We start from the raw sequence: 17,706 nt of genomic DNA on the forward strand, positions 1-17,706 counted from the left end.
ATGTGTTTTTCTTGGAATGCTGTTTCTTTTTGGACGCCATGCATAACGCCTTTTTTTATAACCAAACAACTCAATTTTTGTTTCCAAAATGAAGCTGCCTTGTCCAAATGTGCTTTTTCATACCTCAGGCAACTCTATTTGTGGCGTACGTGCAGAAACGGCTTCTTTCTCATCACTCTCCCATACAGCTTCTATTTGTGCAAAGTGCGCTGTATAGTTGACCGATGCACAGTGACACCATCTGCAGCAAGATGATGCTGCAGCTCTTTGGAGGTGTCTGTGGATTGTCCTTGACTGTTCTCACCATTCTTCTTCTCTGCCTTTCTGATATTTTTCTTGGCCTGCCACTTCTGGGCTTAACAAGAACTGTCCCTGTGGTCTTCCATTTCCTTACTATGTTCCTCACAGTGGAAACTGACAGGTTAAATCTCTGAGACAACGTTTTGTATCCTTCCCCTGAACAACTATGTTGAACAATCTTTGTTTTCAGATCATTTGAGAGCGGGCTGTCCATGTTCGGCGACCATCAAACTTAACTGAACTTGAATTGTTTTGTAGAAAGAAATGGTCCAAAATACCTTCATCCAGGATCCAGGAACTGATTAAAAGCTACAGGAAGCGACTAGAGGCTGTTATCTTTGCAAAAGGAGGATGTACTAAATATTAATGTCACTTTTCTGTTGAGGTGCCCATATTTTTGCACCCTTCAAATTTTGGTTTAATGCATATTGCACATTTTCTGTTAGTACAATAAACCTCATTTCAATCCTGAAATATTACTGTGTCCATCAGTTATTAGATATATCAAACTGAAATGGCCAAGGCAAACACCAAAATATTTAGAACTAAAAATGATTAAGATTAATAGGGGTGCCCAAACTTTTTCATAGGACTGTAGGTCCTCAAGACATAACTTATGGAAAATCCCTTTAATTGACCCCTTCCTATAATCCATAAAGATATTGCTATAGACACAAAAAGAAGGCTCAGTCACCTTTGGTAATAATATTGCCTAGATGGATGAAGATCTCACCAACCATTGCTACTAGAGATGAGCGAGTACTGTTCGGATCAGCCGATCCGAACAGCACGCTCGCATAGAAATGAATGAACGTAGCCGGCACGCGGGGGGTTAAGCATGCCGGCTACGTCCAAGTGGAAGTACCAGGTGCATCCATTCATTTCTATGGAGCGTGCTGTTCAGATCGGCTGATCCAAACAGTACTCGCTCATCTCTAATTGCTACATCTTTATATGTATAGTGGACTTAAAGGGGTCTTCTGTGATTTTAAAATTGATGACCTATCCTTAGGACAGATCATCAATTAGAAATCCATGGGGGTCCGATAACTGGGACCACCATGGATCAGCTGTTCTAAGCGGCAGAGTCATGTTCATGGGTCACATGGTCTGATCGTAGTTCAGTAGTCGAAAGCACAAACAGCTGATCGGTAGGGGCCCTGAATTTCAGACCCCTGCTGATCTGTAATTGTTGACCTATGTTAAACATAGTTCTCCCACTATTTAGCTTGGAAAACCCCTTTAAGGCATTAGATGATGGAAGGGAACAAAAACTATAGTATATTTTTCCCTAAACAGCACCCCTCTTGGTCACATCTGGTATTGCACCCTAACAACATTACATTTAATGAGGCTTCTGTACCCGACAAAGACCCCCTGGCCTTTGCATTGCGCCGTTTCTGGAGAACAAATCCAGACTGATTTAGTAGTCTTCCAAGCCCCTTTTTTTTTGCCTTCGATCATAAAGCGAAACTCTGCGATTTGGAATAAAGCGATATTTCAGGAATAAACATGTTTTGCAGCTCTTATGGTGGATGGTAAGGGAGAAGATTCTAAGACAGCTGCCATTTCCTCTACAAACCCCTCTGCGCTTTTGTAATGTCCCACACATGGGAACAAAACACATCTGATTGTGATTGAGGAAAAAAAAAAAAAAGGCCAGAATTGTAAATGCAGAAGGGGAGGGAGCGGGAGAAGGGAAAGCGAAGACAGGCAGTCTGGCAATTATAGCTGCCAATGTAGGCTTGATCGGACTATCACAAACAATATACGGGGCCTTGCAGGATTTCATCTCATCTGATGCATTGAGGATCACATAGCTTAACTCTTCTGTGGACGGCTCGCCAGCGGTCTTAGCATGAATTACTGTCTAAGCATCACTCGACAAGGATTTCCTTGCATGCATTGCACAGGATTATACAGATAGGGGCATTTACTGCATTAATACCTCTGCCCGTTAGCTGTGGCCTTCTCGAGATTTCCCACAGAAGCTGTGCACCTTGTCAATCACTTCGGTTTGCCCATATTAATAACTAGAACATGTAGCTCTGTATACTGTACGTTGTGTACATGCCCTGTATAGAAATAGGTGCCAATGTGAGTGTACTAACCTGATCCAATGTGAAGGGGCAGTATACAGTGTTGGACTGACCCATCAGAGTACCTGAGGACCCTCCCGAGGGCTCAGGCACTAAAACAATAAGGGTCCAGCAAAGATTTGAAGGATATAATGGAGTATTTCCTAAAGGTCCCAGAATCATCTTATTTGGTGGGCCCAACACTTGGCAGCATGGTCAAACGTTTCACTCATTACTCTATGGTGTCTACCAGGGGACATGTAGGGGGGATCCTTAGTAAAATTGGTTTGGCCACTGCTTTGGTGGGACAAACATGGACCATGGTCCGCCAGGGATCACAGTGATGACAGGAAAGGAGGTCCCAGTTGTCCCTCGCGCATGAAGCTGTGGTACCAAAACTTGGCCACCATTCACTAATATGGGACTTTTGGTACAGGGATCTCCATCAGGCCCATAGATGTGAATAAAGTGATGGCTGAGCATGCACATCTTATCAGATTGTTCACACAAGGCTTTTGGGGACTTCATTTTCATGTCCACCGAGAGGGTCTGAATGCTAAGAATGGGGGTCTCCAAGTGCCTTATGTGAATGGTGCAGTAGTGTGCCTGACCTCTGACCATGGCAGCACCGCGGCTCAGTGATTATATTGCTGTCTTACAGCACTGGCCCCAAGATCTGCATGGGGGTTGTATATTCTCCTAGCATTAGCTTGGGCTTTCCTTCATCCAACATCAAAAAATACTATAATAGATAAGTGCCTATGAACAGCTAACCCTCATGGGGATTTGGGATGAGCGCCTGTATGGCAGCCACTGACTGACCTACTTTACAACTCTAGATGGTGTTGTGGGACGAGCACCTATATGGCAGCCACTGTCTCAGCTACTCCACAAATCTAGTGGGTGTTGGGTATGAGCGCCTGTATGGCAGCTGATTCCTCTACTCTAGAACTTCAGTGGGTGTTGGGGGTCAGCACCTATATCAATCCCGTACTCTACAACTCTAATGGGTGTTGGGCATGAACAACTATATGGCAGCCACTGACTGACATACTTTACAACTCTATAGATGGTATGGTGGGATGAGCACCTATATGGCAGCCATGGACTCCCCTACTGTACAACTCTATTGGGTGTTGGGAATGAGCTCCTATATGGCAGCCACTGACTCCTCTACTCCACAACTCTAGTGGGTGTTGGGAATGAGCTCCTATATGACAACCACTGACTCCCCTACTCCACAACTCTAGTGGGTGTTGGGGGTGAGCATCTATATGGCAACCACTGACTCCTCTACTCCACAACTCTAGTGGGTGTTGGGGGTGAGCATCTATATGGCAACCACTGACTCCTCTACTCCACAACTCTAGTGGGTGTTGGGGATGAGCATCTATATGGCAGCCACTGACTCCTCTACTCCACAACTCTAGTGGGTGTTGGGGATGAACACCTATATGGCAGCCACTGACTCCTCTACTCCACAACTCTAGTGGGTGTTGGGGTTGAGCATCTATATGACAACCACTGACTCCCCTACTCCACAACTCTATTGGGAATGAGCACCTATATGGCAACCACTGACTCCTCTACTCCACAACTCTAGAGGGTGTTGGGGGTGAGCACCTATATGGCAACCACGGACTCATCTATTCTCCCACCCATCCTGTCCTTTGTATGCGAGAAATGCATTACAATGTTTTCATTGTCACTGTGGGCATGTAGAGACATAAAGGGGGTCTTACCTACGTCACGACTCACTGTACAATAGAGGTGCTTTATTAACTCTTATGGCACAGATTATACGATATTAAGCCCCATACTACATAAGGCATCCATCCTATCCACCCTGCTGTTTCACATATGGAACACTCTCCAGATTATATCTTTCTTCCTTTCAACGCCACGTTATGAGTGCGATCTGCCAATATGATCACAGTCACAGTGAGTGGGCCTGGGCTGTATTCACATAGGCAGACTCATGCTTCTTCCAGGGCTTCTGTCTTCACATCATCTCTACAGATCGGGACTTTTTCATCCCTTAGTACAATAGGACAACATTCCTATAGCTAAATCTGCACACTGGGGAAGATAACACTTATTCCTCCTATTAAAGTATTGCTAATGGTTGCTCCATTATAATAAAAAGGAAACAGCTTCGGAACGGTTACATCTTAAGGGATTTCCACATTTCGGCCATAAAAAAAACTCCTTTGCGCCGGCGCTGTGGCGAATGCGGGGTTATGGCTGCTAGATTTGAAGGCGGAATGCCTTGCATCGATTGTAATACGTTCATCTCGCTTCTGCTGTCTTGCGGCAGGTACAGTGCGCGCAGACTGCTTATTAACCTAGATCAGACATGACTTGCTTTTCCCTGTCTGTCACTTGAGCTGTTCACAATTTAAAGACTTTTCATCCCCTCCGCCACCCCCAGGCCCTGCAGCAGCTCTCTGTCATGTGTGTTTGTGTGTGTCGGGGGTGTTTTTTTTTTAACAGCTGCCTTCCCTACCCCCTCCTATGCAAATGATGCTGACTGGCGCACACGCCGCATATTGCTTTATCTGCACAAGTCTCCGGCATCGGGCTCTCTGGATATGTATAGATTCTAATTCTCTTTGAAAAAGAAGCTCATTAGAAATACATCACATGACTCCAGGTCTCCCGCGAGACAGGGCTCTAAGTAATGCAGGATATTACAGGGGACTTGTACAATAGTCATTCATTACAGAGAATTTCCTTGCATCGATGTATCAGCATTTCTATAGGAAGAGACGATTGTCAAAAAAATCACGAGCCCTAAATGATATTTTAGGCTTGGATCGGGGGCCGAAGGTGGCTTGGTCTGGGGCTCGGCCTGAGAAGATGTCTATTACTCCATAGAAGGCCACACATAGCAAAACACAGCCAAAAATCACAGCAGCGGAAAAAAACATTGCAACAATGTTTATATTGTTCATTGCAATTATTGTATTTTTTATAATGCAACGTGTGGATGAGAAACAGAATCTCATTCAATTTTACCGGGACTGTAAAACGCGGTCTCTGCAATGGAAACACAATGAAACGTTGTATAGTTGCACCAAAGCGATTGAGATTTCATATAACCTCATTCACACATTGCAGAGGAAAAGGCTGCATTTTTGAGAAATACAAAAATGCAAAATGTAGCAGAAAAGCAGTAAAAAAAAGAATATTAATTTTGCACTGTGTGGCCTCAGCCTAAGGCCCCACGTTGCAGAAACACAGCTTTTTTTGTTGCAGATTTTTCTGCGTTTTTTTTGAGCCAAACCATAGGAAGCTCTTATACTTCTACCTTCTGCTCAATCCACTCCTGACTTTGGCTCAAAAAACTGAAACAAAATCTGCAACAGATAAAGCTACGTTTCTGCAATGTGCGACCTTAGCCTAAGGCCCCACGTTGCGGAAACGCAGCTTTTTTTCGTTGCAGAATTTGTTGCTGTTTTTTGAGCCAAAGCCAAGGAATGGGAAATATCTACGAAGCTCTGAGGCTTCTCCGTTCTGTTCAATTCACTTCTGGCTATGGCTCAAAAAAATGCAGCAAAATCTGCAACAAAAAAACAAACAAACTGTTTCCGCAATGTGGGGACTTAGCCTAGGGCAACTAAAATGCTGCATCATTTCTGTGCATCATTTCCATACAGAAAATCCACAGAATTTTATAGTAGCAACAAAGTCTGCCATAAAATAAGCCTGTCGCAGAAAAAAACGTGCAAAAAATTGCAACAGGTCAAAAATATCCTCAAGATGCAGAGTGAAAATCTGTGGAAAATTCGCAGCATGATTGCCGCAAAATCTGCGACGAAAATGCATCATTTGGTACATTATTTTTTTCTCTTATGCAGATTTCCAGCAGATATGCTGCAGTAATATCATCCCTGTGTGCACAAACTCTTAGACCCCTTGTAGACGATCATGGCCGTGGTCAGTGTGCTGTCTGTGTATTAGCAAACTGACCTGCTCTTTTCTATGGGCCCGCACACACGTCCATGAATTTCACAGTCCCGTGTGCAGACCAACAGTCAGGGCCGCACAATATAGAACACATCCTATTCCTGTCCTATTTTGCGGCCCGTGCTTCCGTGGCTCCTATTCATTTAATGAAAGGTGCAGCAAAAGCCCGGCCCGTGCACATGGGGCACACAGGGGAACAGCCCGTGCTTTTAATTCACGGCAGGCCGGTTGCAGCATGGTGGTCTGTGGACTTCTGTGGTGTAGATCTCAAGAACACGCTGGGATTGCAGGGAGATTTCAGCTCTGCAGCCCCCCCCCCCGGCTTGTGAATGCAGCTTAGGGCTACTATAATAGACATTTGGTAAGTGATGCAATGTTTTCCATTCTTCTATAGATTCATTCTATATATAAGCTGTCAATGGTGTTCAAGGTTGAGCAGATGCTGTAATATCTCACCAGACCTGTCTAATAAGAAGAGCCTCATATAACTAGTGGTGGAGCTATGGGAACAATGTACACTGTAGATGGAACAGAACAATGTCTCATTGTGTTTCCTTCTAAAGGCTGAAGGTAAACCTACTTATCTTAAAGGGAACTTGTCACAAGCTTTGGCGCCTCTAAACCACCATCATGCCGTGCATTGCATGTACACGTGAAGCAATATCCACTATCTGGGTGTCAACAGCACAAGATCCGGGATACGTCCAGGACTCTTCTCTGCAAAATTGGAATTTAAAGGGGTTTTCTTGGAGGGGATGGGACAAGGGTGGGCTAAAACTAAGAAAGATACTCACCTAACACTCATTCAGCTTTACCGTATTGGGTCCCCCGTTCCGTTCCGACGTTTGACTGGGTTGCAAGCCGAGTGGCTCATGTGGCCACTACAGCCAATCATTGGCCTCAGTGATCACATGACGGGTACCAGTGAAGTATTAGCAATGATGTCACCGCTCCCCAACATGTGACCACTGAGCCCAGTGATTGGCTGCAACAGTAACCTAAATGATGTATATTTTAGCCCCCTTTCCCAAACCTCTACCCAGTTTTCAGTTTACCTGGAAATCCCCTTTAGATATTGATGGCCTATCCTTAGGTCACGTCATCAATTTGCAGTTGCTGGCGGACCAACACCTGGCACCCCCACCAATCACATGGTCAAAGCTTGTTTTAGTTGGTTTAGGGGTCCCAAATCTGGTGACACATTCCCTCTAAAGCAGTTTCCCCGGATTAGAAAGAAAGAATCCAGTTTTAGCACCTCAATTGTCCATGGGATGTACAAAGTCTGGCAATGAGCCGCAATACCAGCTATGGCCCACCAACAAGAGAGGCGCTGTTTCTGAAAGAATTTTAAAAAACGTAAGACTTTTTCTAATCCTGGACTTTTACAAAGGTGACAAATTCACCTCTTCTACCCCTAGGTACGTGGTTCTAGGTTATGACTGGGCACACAATGAACCCGCTAAGCTCGTTCACTAATCCCAATGTATGGGCCGCCGTACAATCCCATTAAGCAGGCTTATAGCGAGCCAGCACCGGCGCCCATTCGTTTCAGTGTGGCCTCATTTAATCATCGCGTTTCTGCTGAACAGGTAAGAAAGTTTCGCTCCTTCCATCTTGGCCTCTGTACAAGTACGAGGGTCCTGGAGGGACGCGTTTTATTGTTAATTTAAGAAGCCAGAATTAATTACGTGGTGGAAATGAAGGTTATAATAAGCTCACTTTATGGCTACATCGCGTCTTCCTGGCTTGTTCCATCTCAGCAGCTTTACAAGACAAAACCCGATATGAATCATAGCTATTGACTGCAGACTTGTCTTATTTACGGACTGGCGTTCTCCTCGCCGAGCACTTATCCCTGTCCGTTATTACTCAGAATATACACGTCTATATATAGCCTTGGTGGTGACGGGCTTAGCTCACAGCAGGTGGGATCCAATATACGTCTTTAAAGAGACGAAATGGGAAATGCCACGATATCTGCAGATTAACAGTATCATTAAACCACTCATAATGAAGTCAACATACAATGCTGAGCTGTCGCCGCCGCCAACGCCGCCACCGATATTGTGTTCTCACGCCTAGTCTCAAGGTCTGTGCAAGCCAAACAGTAATTCACCTGATGGCTGGAGAAAAATTGATATTTCAATGGGACTTATAACATTTACAAGACGGAAAAGGAAATCAAAGATGTTCATCCAGCCCTGGCGTGTTGGGGGTAACCCGTGGGCCGCCCTGGCTTCTGGGTCTGGTTGCAAATGCAACCTCTATAGTTGCACCAGTGATATTTTACCCTTACCACCGATCCCTTGATGGCCCCCTATCAGAGAGGAAGGGGTCAACTCACTGACCTGTGGGGTATTCACTGTCAGGGGGTCCAGGACCCTAGACAAACAAATGGTCAAGGCCCAATCCTCTTTTTCTTTACTTTTTCAGTATATTGGGGCCCATGTATCTCGGGTCTAATATTTGGTGGATCTATCAAAAAGGGGGAACAGAAGACTATTTGGCTATTACTATTTAGCTCCAACATCAGTTTAATCCAGTGTTTTCTTCTCTTATGTCCTGCATTTCCTGCTCACTCCTCCCCCTCTCCATAGACTTCTATAGAGATGAGTCATGTGACCTCAAGAAAGGCAAGGCAGTGATTTTTTACAGTGAAAGGCAAAGGGGGAGGAGCAGAGAAGGAACTGAAATAGGCAGTGCCTGGGTAAGGTTCTCCTAACCCTACAGTATGGTCCCTTACTATATACGCATATCCTATATAATACAGGTGAGAGTACTCAAGTAACCAATGTAGAATATTACAGCCAGTTCTGGGTAGGGTTGTCTTGGCACCAGGCAATGGTCGCCCCCTATAACATATGTCTTACTGGTACTGTACTTACTGTCCCATGTAACCTGCGCCTGTGGGAAATCAGAAAACATCTGTATGCACGTACCTGTGATTTTATCCCGCACCAGCTTGCAGGACTCTATCTCTCCAATGCTGCCAAACAGACTCCTGAACTCTTCTTGCGTCATGTTTTGCGGCAAATAGTTGACTATGAGGTTAGTTTTGCTGTCATCTGTAGCTGCCCCTGTCTGCATAGGAGAAGCACAGTTTCGACTATTACTGGATGGTCCATTGCTCGTATTGGAAGTTGGGCCATTCGACACCTGAGGTTCCATGGTGCTAATTATCTGTAATGGGGAAAAGATGGAAAGGATCAGCCGAGACCTAAAGGATGAGGATCCATATCTGTAAAAATGTCACTGAAATAGGATAACCCAAAAAGCTATAGGATCGCTAGATAGTATGGCTGCCTCTGCTTCATGAGAATACAACACTGCCATCATATATCAGCTCTAGTTTAGGCTTTATGAGATTCAACTCAGTGGTTGCCATACAAGAGTCACAAACAGGAAGTAGAAAGTAAGCAGGGGCGTAACCCGAGGGAGGAGCCGGCCCATGAGGAGTCTTATCCCAATACGAGAAGACCTGTACAGTGAATGATACATTATAATAGGGGGGCCTGGTACAGATTTTGACAATGACTGTGATTTTGAACATATTGCACCTCTAAAAGTAACAAAACTTGACAATATGTGGCCCATGTATACAGTATATAGCTGAACCTACAAACAATGTGAAAATGTTTTAGGCAGGTGTCGAAAAATGTTGCAAAGTAAGAATCCTTTCAGACATAAGGTATTATAGTTTATTTTTGCCCATTGCCAAAAATCTAATGAATGAAGGAAATAGAAAAGTAAATCCCATCACTATTCGATGTGACCTTTGCCCTTTGCCTTCCATCAGTTCTTCTCGGACAGTTCTTGGCAGAACTCAGGAGGTCGGTTGTTCCCGTCGCCATCTTGGAGAACTAAGCACAGATCTTCTGTGGATGTTGTTTGCTCCAATCCGTTTCAGACAGACTGGATGACGATGAGATCAGGGCTATATCATCACTTCCAGGACTCCTCCTCCAAAGGGCAAAGGTCACACCAAATATGGATGGGATTTACATTCCTCTTGTCTTCATTCACTTCATTTTGTTCATTGACAAAAACTATTAACTCTTCTGTTTCTAATAGCATTCTTACTGCAGTTTTTTTCCAACGCATGCCTAAGACTTTTACACCGTGCTGAAAATACTTGTATCTCCAGCGCCCTGAGTCAGAGGACAAGGATGCCGCTCATCAGCACAATGCCCTGTCTGCTAGATATAACCACAGACCTGAAATGCAAATACAGCATTAATTCTGCAAAAAACCCTCAACTTTCCTTGTTGTGCTGTCCTTGACAATCTGCGATAAAAATAAATGGCCTCTACAGAATACTCAGACCTTCATCTAGCCACATAATAATACGGTAACATTGTGTACGAGGCGGCACGGGGTTGATTAAATGGAGAACAAGGAGTAACCTGTTTATACGGATTTGTGAGTAGAATTTGGGTAATATTTGCTTTATTTGCTGCGATCGAGAGCCCTGCGTGTCTGATAGGCTGCACTGATACTATAAGCCATACAGTGTGTCTGCCATTGAAAAATATTATATCTGTCTCCATATTCACCCTCACACAGTTGGAATCTCCTACTTAATTGATATCTGGTCTCATTCTGTGCACTTGTAGCCTCTACAACCTAGCAGGAATAGTAGAGTGTAACAGCAGCAATTATTTGAGTGCCTTTCCCATCTCCCTCCCTTCTTCATAGACTAAAATGGAGAAAGTAAGTGCCCGAAAAGTGGAGAAGGAGACAGATTTCTTTAATAAGATGTATTACAAAGTTTCTTATATTCACCCGTATTATTCATTTATGTAAAGTTGTATATAGCTGGAGGTACACTTTACGTCACTGGACCCCAATGCATAATCTGTACCATTTGCTGTCTACAATATTGATGTCTTCTTATAGTGTAAAGAGGCCTTTGGATCCTATCAGGCTCCAGGGCCAGGTAGCAATTGTCACGTCTGCATCCCCTATAAGCATGTCACTGCCAGGAGGGATAACAGAGGAACGGCATAGACATTATGAGAGAGAATGCTACAGGGTGACAATGGTTAGGAATATTTCTTACTGTCAAGATGACGACGTTCTTACTTACTAGGCTTGGGTTAAACATCTCCTGAGATTAGTTTAGGAACATAATACAAGGACGGGGTCTAAAGATAAGGATTGGATTTTGATGTCACTTTCAATAGGATATGAACTATCTGGTATAGAGCAATTCTGGTAATGCTGTGTTGTTCTGTTCCTCCATTACTCCTCCTGAAAATTCATGAATAAACTGCATGTTACCATTCCCCTTATCGAAGCAAAAGTTTTAGGCAGGTGTGAAAAAAATGCTGCAAAGTAAGAATGCTTATTGTTGTCCATTAACACAATGAAGTGGATGGAGGAAAGAGAAATGTAAATCCCATCAATATTTGGGGTGACCTTTGCCCTTTGCCTCCCATCAGTTCTTCTTCGTACCAGTTTTTGGCAGCACTGGGCAGGGAGGTTGTTCCCGCCGCCATCTTGGAGAACTAGGCACAGATCTTCTATAGATGTAGGCTCGCTCCAATCCGTCTGTCTCTTCATGTCATCCCAGACAGACTGATGATGGTGAGATCAGGGTTATATCTATGGGGGCCATATCATCACTTCCAGGACTCCTCCGCCAACTCCTCCAAAGGGCAATTGATGGAATATACATTTCTCTTTTCTTCATTCACTTCATTTTGTTCATTGCTAAAAATAAACTATGAACCCTTCTATGTTGCCTAAAACTTTTGCACAGCACTGTATCTAAGCTTAACTGTAAAACCATATCTAATTGTAAGTAGAATGTAGTAGGGTTAAAGGGGTTAACAGCAAATTATGTATATTTTATGCACGTACAAGCCCTCCTATCGGTGTATATACCGACACTAGAGCATGACCTATAATACAGCCGGCACTGACGATAACCACTAGTGACTGCCGAGCGCCGGCCTTGTACACAGCCTCAATGGCGAATTTACATTTGAGCCTACAGAACTGCTTCATATTCACAAGTAGGGGAGTCAGGAGGATATTTACCCGGTATTGAGAAGCTTACATGATAGTAAATGGCATTTCATTGTATTATTACATAAGAGCACTTCAGCTATAAGATCCTCGCCTATAGAGATTCCCGAGCTGCTACACGTCTATAGCCCTGGCAATCTCATCACTTGTGTCTGTGACGCATCTCTATAGTATGTTGTCCTATATCATTAATGTGTAAAAAGAAGGCTATACACGTTAGATATTGTAGCAATTCCTCCTTATCCCTGAAAACACATGCACACTCGGCCCAGCCAAGCCAGCACGGCTCATCAAGCACGGCCACTAATGGTGCCAACTCCACTGGCTCAGGGGCTATGAAGATCGGTGACAATAGTGTTCATAAATCTGTCCCCCCATCTACAATTATAAATACATCGATTGTCCCAAACATAACAAAAATAACATTGGCTATCTGGTGACAACATCAGGGTGTGGGAGATATTAGTCAGAGAGCGAACTGACGGCTCTTGAAGTTGATGTGCTAGAAGCAGAATGTATGGGCAAGCGGAAGGATGTCAGGGACAAATTGTACTCAATATAAATATATAGGTGTATTATCCTGTACTGTGACATCACTGTGTGTATTATCCTGTACTGTGACATCACTGTGTGTATTATCCTGTACTGTGACATCACTGTGTGTATTATCCTGTACTGTGACATCACTGTGTGTATTATCCTGTACTGTGACATCACTGTGTGTATTATCCTGTACTGTGACATCACTGTGTGTATTATCCCTGTACTGTGACATCACTGTGTGTATTATCCCTGTACTGTGACATCACTGTGTGTATTATCTCTGTACTGTGACATCACTGTGTGTATTATCCCTGTACTGTGACATCACTGTGTGTATTATCTCTGTACTGTGACATCACTGTGTGTATTATCTCTGTACTGTGACATCACTGTGTGTATTATCTCTGTACTGTGACATCACTGTGTGTATTATCTCTGTACTGTGACATCACTGTGTGTATTATCCTGTACTGTGACATCACTGTGTGTATTATCTCTGTACTGTGACATCACTGTGTGTATTATCCCTGTACTGTGACATCACTGTGTGTATTATCCCTGTACTGTGACATCACTGTGTGTATTATCCCTGTACTGTGACATCACTGTGTGTATTATCTCTGTACTGTGACATCACTGTGTGTATTATCTCTGTACTGTGACATCACTGTGTGTATTATCCCTGTACTGTGACATCACTGTGTGTATTATCTCTGTACTGTGACATCACTGTGTGTATTATCCTGTACTGTGACATCACTGTGTGTATTATCTCTGTACTGTGACATCACTGTGTGTATTATCTCTGTACTGTGACATCACTGTGTGTATTATCTCTGTACTGTGACATCACTGTGTGTATTATCTCTGTACTGTGACATCACTGTGTGTATTATCCCTGTACTGTGAGATCACTGTGTGTATTATCCCTGTACTGTGACATCACTGTGTGTATTATCTCTGTACTGTGACATCACTGTGTGTATTATCTCTGTACTGTGACATCACTGTGTGTATTATCCCTGTACTGTGACATCACTGTGTGTATTATCTCTGTACTGTGACATCACTGTGTGTATTATCCTGTACTGTGACATCACTGTGTGTATTATCCTGTACTGTGACATCACTGTGTGTATTATCTCTGTACTGTGACATCACTGTGTGTATTATCCCTGTACTGTGACATCACTGTGTGTATTATCCCTGTACTGTGACATCACTGTATGTATTATCCTGTACTGTGACATCACTGTGTGTATTATCCCTGTACTGTGACATCACTGTGTGTATTATCCCTGTACTGTGACATCACTGTGTGTATTATCTCTGTACTGTGACATCACTGTGTGTATTATCCCTGTACTGTGACATCACTGTGTGTATTATCTCTGTACTGTGACATCACTGTGTGTATTATCCCTGTACTGTGACATCACTGTGTGTATTATCTCTGTACTGTGACATCACTGTGTGTATTATCCTGTACTGTGACATCACTGTGTGTATTATCCTGTACTGTGACATCACTGTGTGTATTATCTCTGTACTGTGACATCACTGTGTGTATTATCCCTGTACTGTGACATCACTGTGTGTATTATCTCTGTACTGTGACATCACTGTGTGTATTATCTCTGTACTGTGACATCACTGTGTGTATTATCTCTGTACTGTGACATCACTGTGTGTATTATCCCTGTACTGTGACATCACTGTGTGTATTATCTCTGTACTGTGACATCACTGTGTGTATTATCCTGTACTGTGACATCACTGTGTGTATTATCCCTGTACTGTGACATCACTGTGTGTATTATCCCTGTACTGTGACATCACTGTGTGTATTATCCTGTACTGTGACATCACTGTGTGTATTATCTCTGTACTGTGACATCACTGTGTGTATTATCCTGTACTGTGACATCACTGTGTGTATTATCTCTGTACTGTGACATCACTGTGTGTATTATCCCTGTACTGTGACATCACTGTGTGTATTATCTCTGTACTGTGACATCACTGTGTGTATTATCTCTGTACTGTGACATCACTGTGTGTATTATCCCTGTACTGTGACATCACTGTGTGTATTATCTCTGTACTGTGACATCACTGTGTGTATTATCCTGTACTGTGACATCACTGTGTGTATTATCCTGTACTGTGACATCACTGTGTGTATTATCTCTGTACTGTGACATCACTGTGTGTATTATCCCTGTACTGTGACATCACTGTGTGTATTATCCCTGTACTGTGACATCACTGTGTGTATTATCTCTGTACTGTGACATCACTGTGTGTATTATCTCTGTACTGTGACATCACTGTGTGTATTATCCCTGTACTGTGACATCACTGTGTGTATTATCTCTGTACTGTGACATCACTGTGTGTATTATCCTGTACTGTGACATCACTGTGTGTAATATCCTGTACTGTGACATCACTGTGTGTATTATCTCTGTACTGTGACATCACTGTGTGTATTATCCCTGTACTGTGACATCACTGTGTGTACTATCCCTGTACTGTGACATCACTGTGTGTATTATCCTGTACTGTGACATCACTGTGTGTATTATCCCTGTACTGTGACATCACTGTGTGTATTATCCCTGTACTGTGACATCACTGTGTGTATTATCTCTGTACTGTGACATCACTGTGTGTATTATCTCTGTACTGTGACATCACTGTGTGTATTATCCCTGTACTGTGACATCACTGTGTGTATTATCTCTGTACTGTGACATCACTGTGTGTATTATCCTGTACTGTGACATCACTGTGTGTATTATCCCTGTACTGTGACATCACTGTGTGTATTATCCCTGTACTGTGACATCACTGTGTGTATTATCCTGTACTGTGACATCACTGTGTGTATTATCTCTGTACTGTGACATCACTGTGTGTATTATCCTGTACTGTGACATCACTGTGTGTATTATCTCTGTACTGTGACATCACTGTGTGTATTATCCCTGTACTGTGACATCACTGTGTGTATTATCCTTGTACTGTGACATCACTGTGTGTATTATCCCTGTACTGTGACATCACTGTGTGTATTATCCCTGTACTGTGACATCACTGTGTGTATTATCCCTGTACTGTGACATCACTGTGTGTATTATCCTTGTACTGTGACATCACTGTGTGTATTATCTCTGTACTGTGACATCACTGTGTGTATTATCCCTGTACTGTGACATCACTGTGTGTATTATCCCTGTACTGTGACATCACTGTGTGTATTATCTATAGTAATGTATATAGAACAAGATAAGAGAGCTATCTCCCTATATCCCCATGCTGTGTAGGTGATCTATAGAGGTAATATAATAATATTCAGATGAATCTCTGTAACCCGTGTCATGTTGTATTGGATGGATGACTATGACTTCAGGCTTCAGGCCGTATTCTGTGAAGTTCCCGCAGTCACAGGCCGCTCTCATGTCCCAGATATAGTGAAGGCGCTTTCGTTCTCTGTCAGGCAGACAAAGCCTCACAAGTGATGGGCGCACAGTCACATCTCCCCGGCTCCCTGGCAGCCATTGTAGAGACTAGGCCTCATCCAGACCCTCCTGCATCTAGGGCAGTCACCTTGTCACCCCCTCCCTGGATTTGGGTTCGCCATCCTCAGCGATGACTTGGCCGCCCCTGTTAATGGCCTCCATTAGTGAGGAGAGCAGTCTCCCTGTGTGTGACACTCGGCGCCACTTCACACCTGCTCTGCAGATCTGCTCATTTCACGCCTGCCGCCTCCTATCAGGAATCCTCTCAGACAGATTGAGGTCCCTTAACCAGCCCTGGTGAGGCCGCCCTCATGGACGCTTAAGATGTTACTAGAAATATGGATTCTCAGCCCTCCCCACCATTAGTGGAGCTGTGTGGGGGCCACATGGTGTCACCTCCGGGGGTCTGAGCACAAGCCGGGCCGGGCCTACAAATAGAGATTGTCTTCATTCTAGCAGATTGGGAGCTGACATGTGAGGGGACAACATAATGTGCAGAACACATCAACCCTATCACACATGTAATGGAAGTCACACACGTGTAATACTGAGGTCACCAAAGCTCTGACTATCCCCATTACACGTCTGTTCACACTGCGTGAAATATACTGCACCACAGAAAAAATACCACCAATATTTAGGTCAGTACATTGTAGACAATGGGGGGGAGCTGAACCTCTAAGCTACCTGTCTATCTATCTATCTATCTATCTATCTATCTATCTATCTATCTCCTATTATCTATCTATAGCTATCTCTATCTATCTATCTATCTATCTATCTATCTATCTATCTCCTATTATCTATCTATCTATCTATCTATCTATCTCATATATCTATCTATCTATCTCCTATCTTATCTATCTATCTATCTATCTATCTATTTATTTTCTATCTATCTATCTATCTATCTATCTATCTATCTCCTATTATCTATCTATCTATAGCTATCTCTATCTATCTATCTATCTATCTATCTATCTATCTATCTATCTCCTATCTATCTATCTATCTATCTATCTATCTATCTATCTCCTATCTATCTATCTATCTATCTATTTATTTTCTATCTATCTATCTATCTATCTATCTATCTATCTATCTATCTAGCTATCTATCTATCTCATATCTCTATCTATCACCTATCTATCTATCTATCTATCTATCTCCTATTATCTATCTATCTATAGCTATCTCTATCTATCTATCTATCTATCTATCTATCTATCTATCTATCTATCTATCTATCTATCTATCTCATA

General features: G+C 43.1%; 1 protein-coding gene across 7 annotated transcripts in view; it reads right to left on the bottom strand.

Annotated features, from left to right (window-relative positions):
• The window catches only part of ELAVL4 (ELAV like RNA binding protein 4), a 93,655-nt gene that overhangs the window by 32,899 nt on the left and 43,050 nt on the right, over window positions 1-17,706 (bottom strand). For all 7 annotated transcript variants that reach the window (XM_075286249.1, XM_075286253.1, XM_075286248.1 and 4 more), the window contains exon 2: window positions 9,287-9,527. In XM_075286249.1, coding sequence (XP_075142350.1) covers window positions 9,287-9,527 — 241 coding nt within the window. The remainder of the gene's footprint in view (window positions 1-9,286; window positions 9,528-17,706) is intronic.

Source organism: Leptodactylus fuscus, chromosome 9 (assembly GCF_031893055.1).
Source record: "Leptodactylus fuscus isolate aLepFus1 chromosome 9, aLepFus1.hap2, whole genome shotgun sequence".
In the NCBI taxonomy this organism is placed as follows: domain Eukaryota; kingdom Metazoa; phylum Chordata; class Amphibia; order Anura; family Leptodactylidae; genus Leptodactylus; species Leptodactylus fuscus.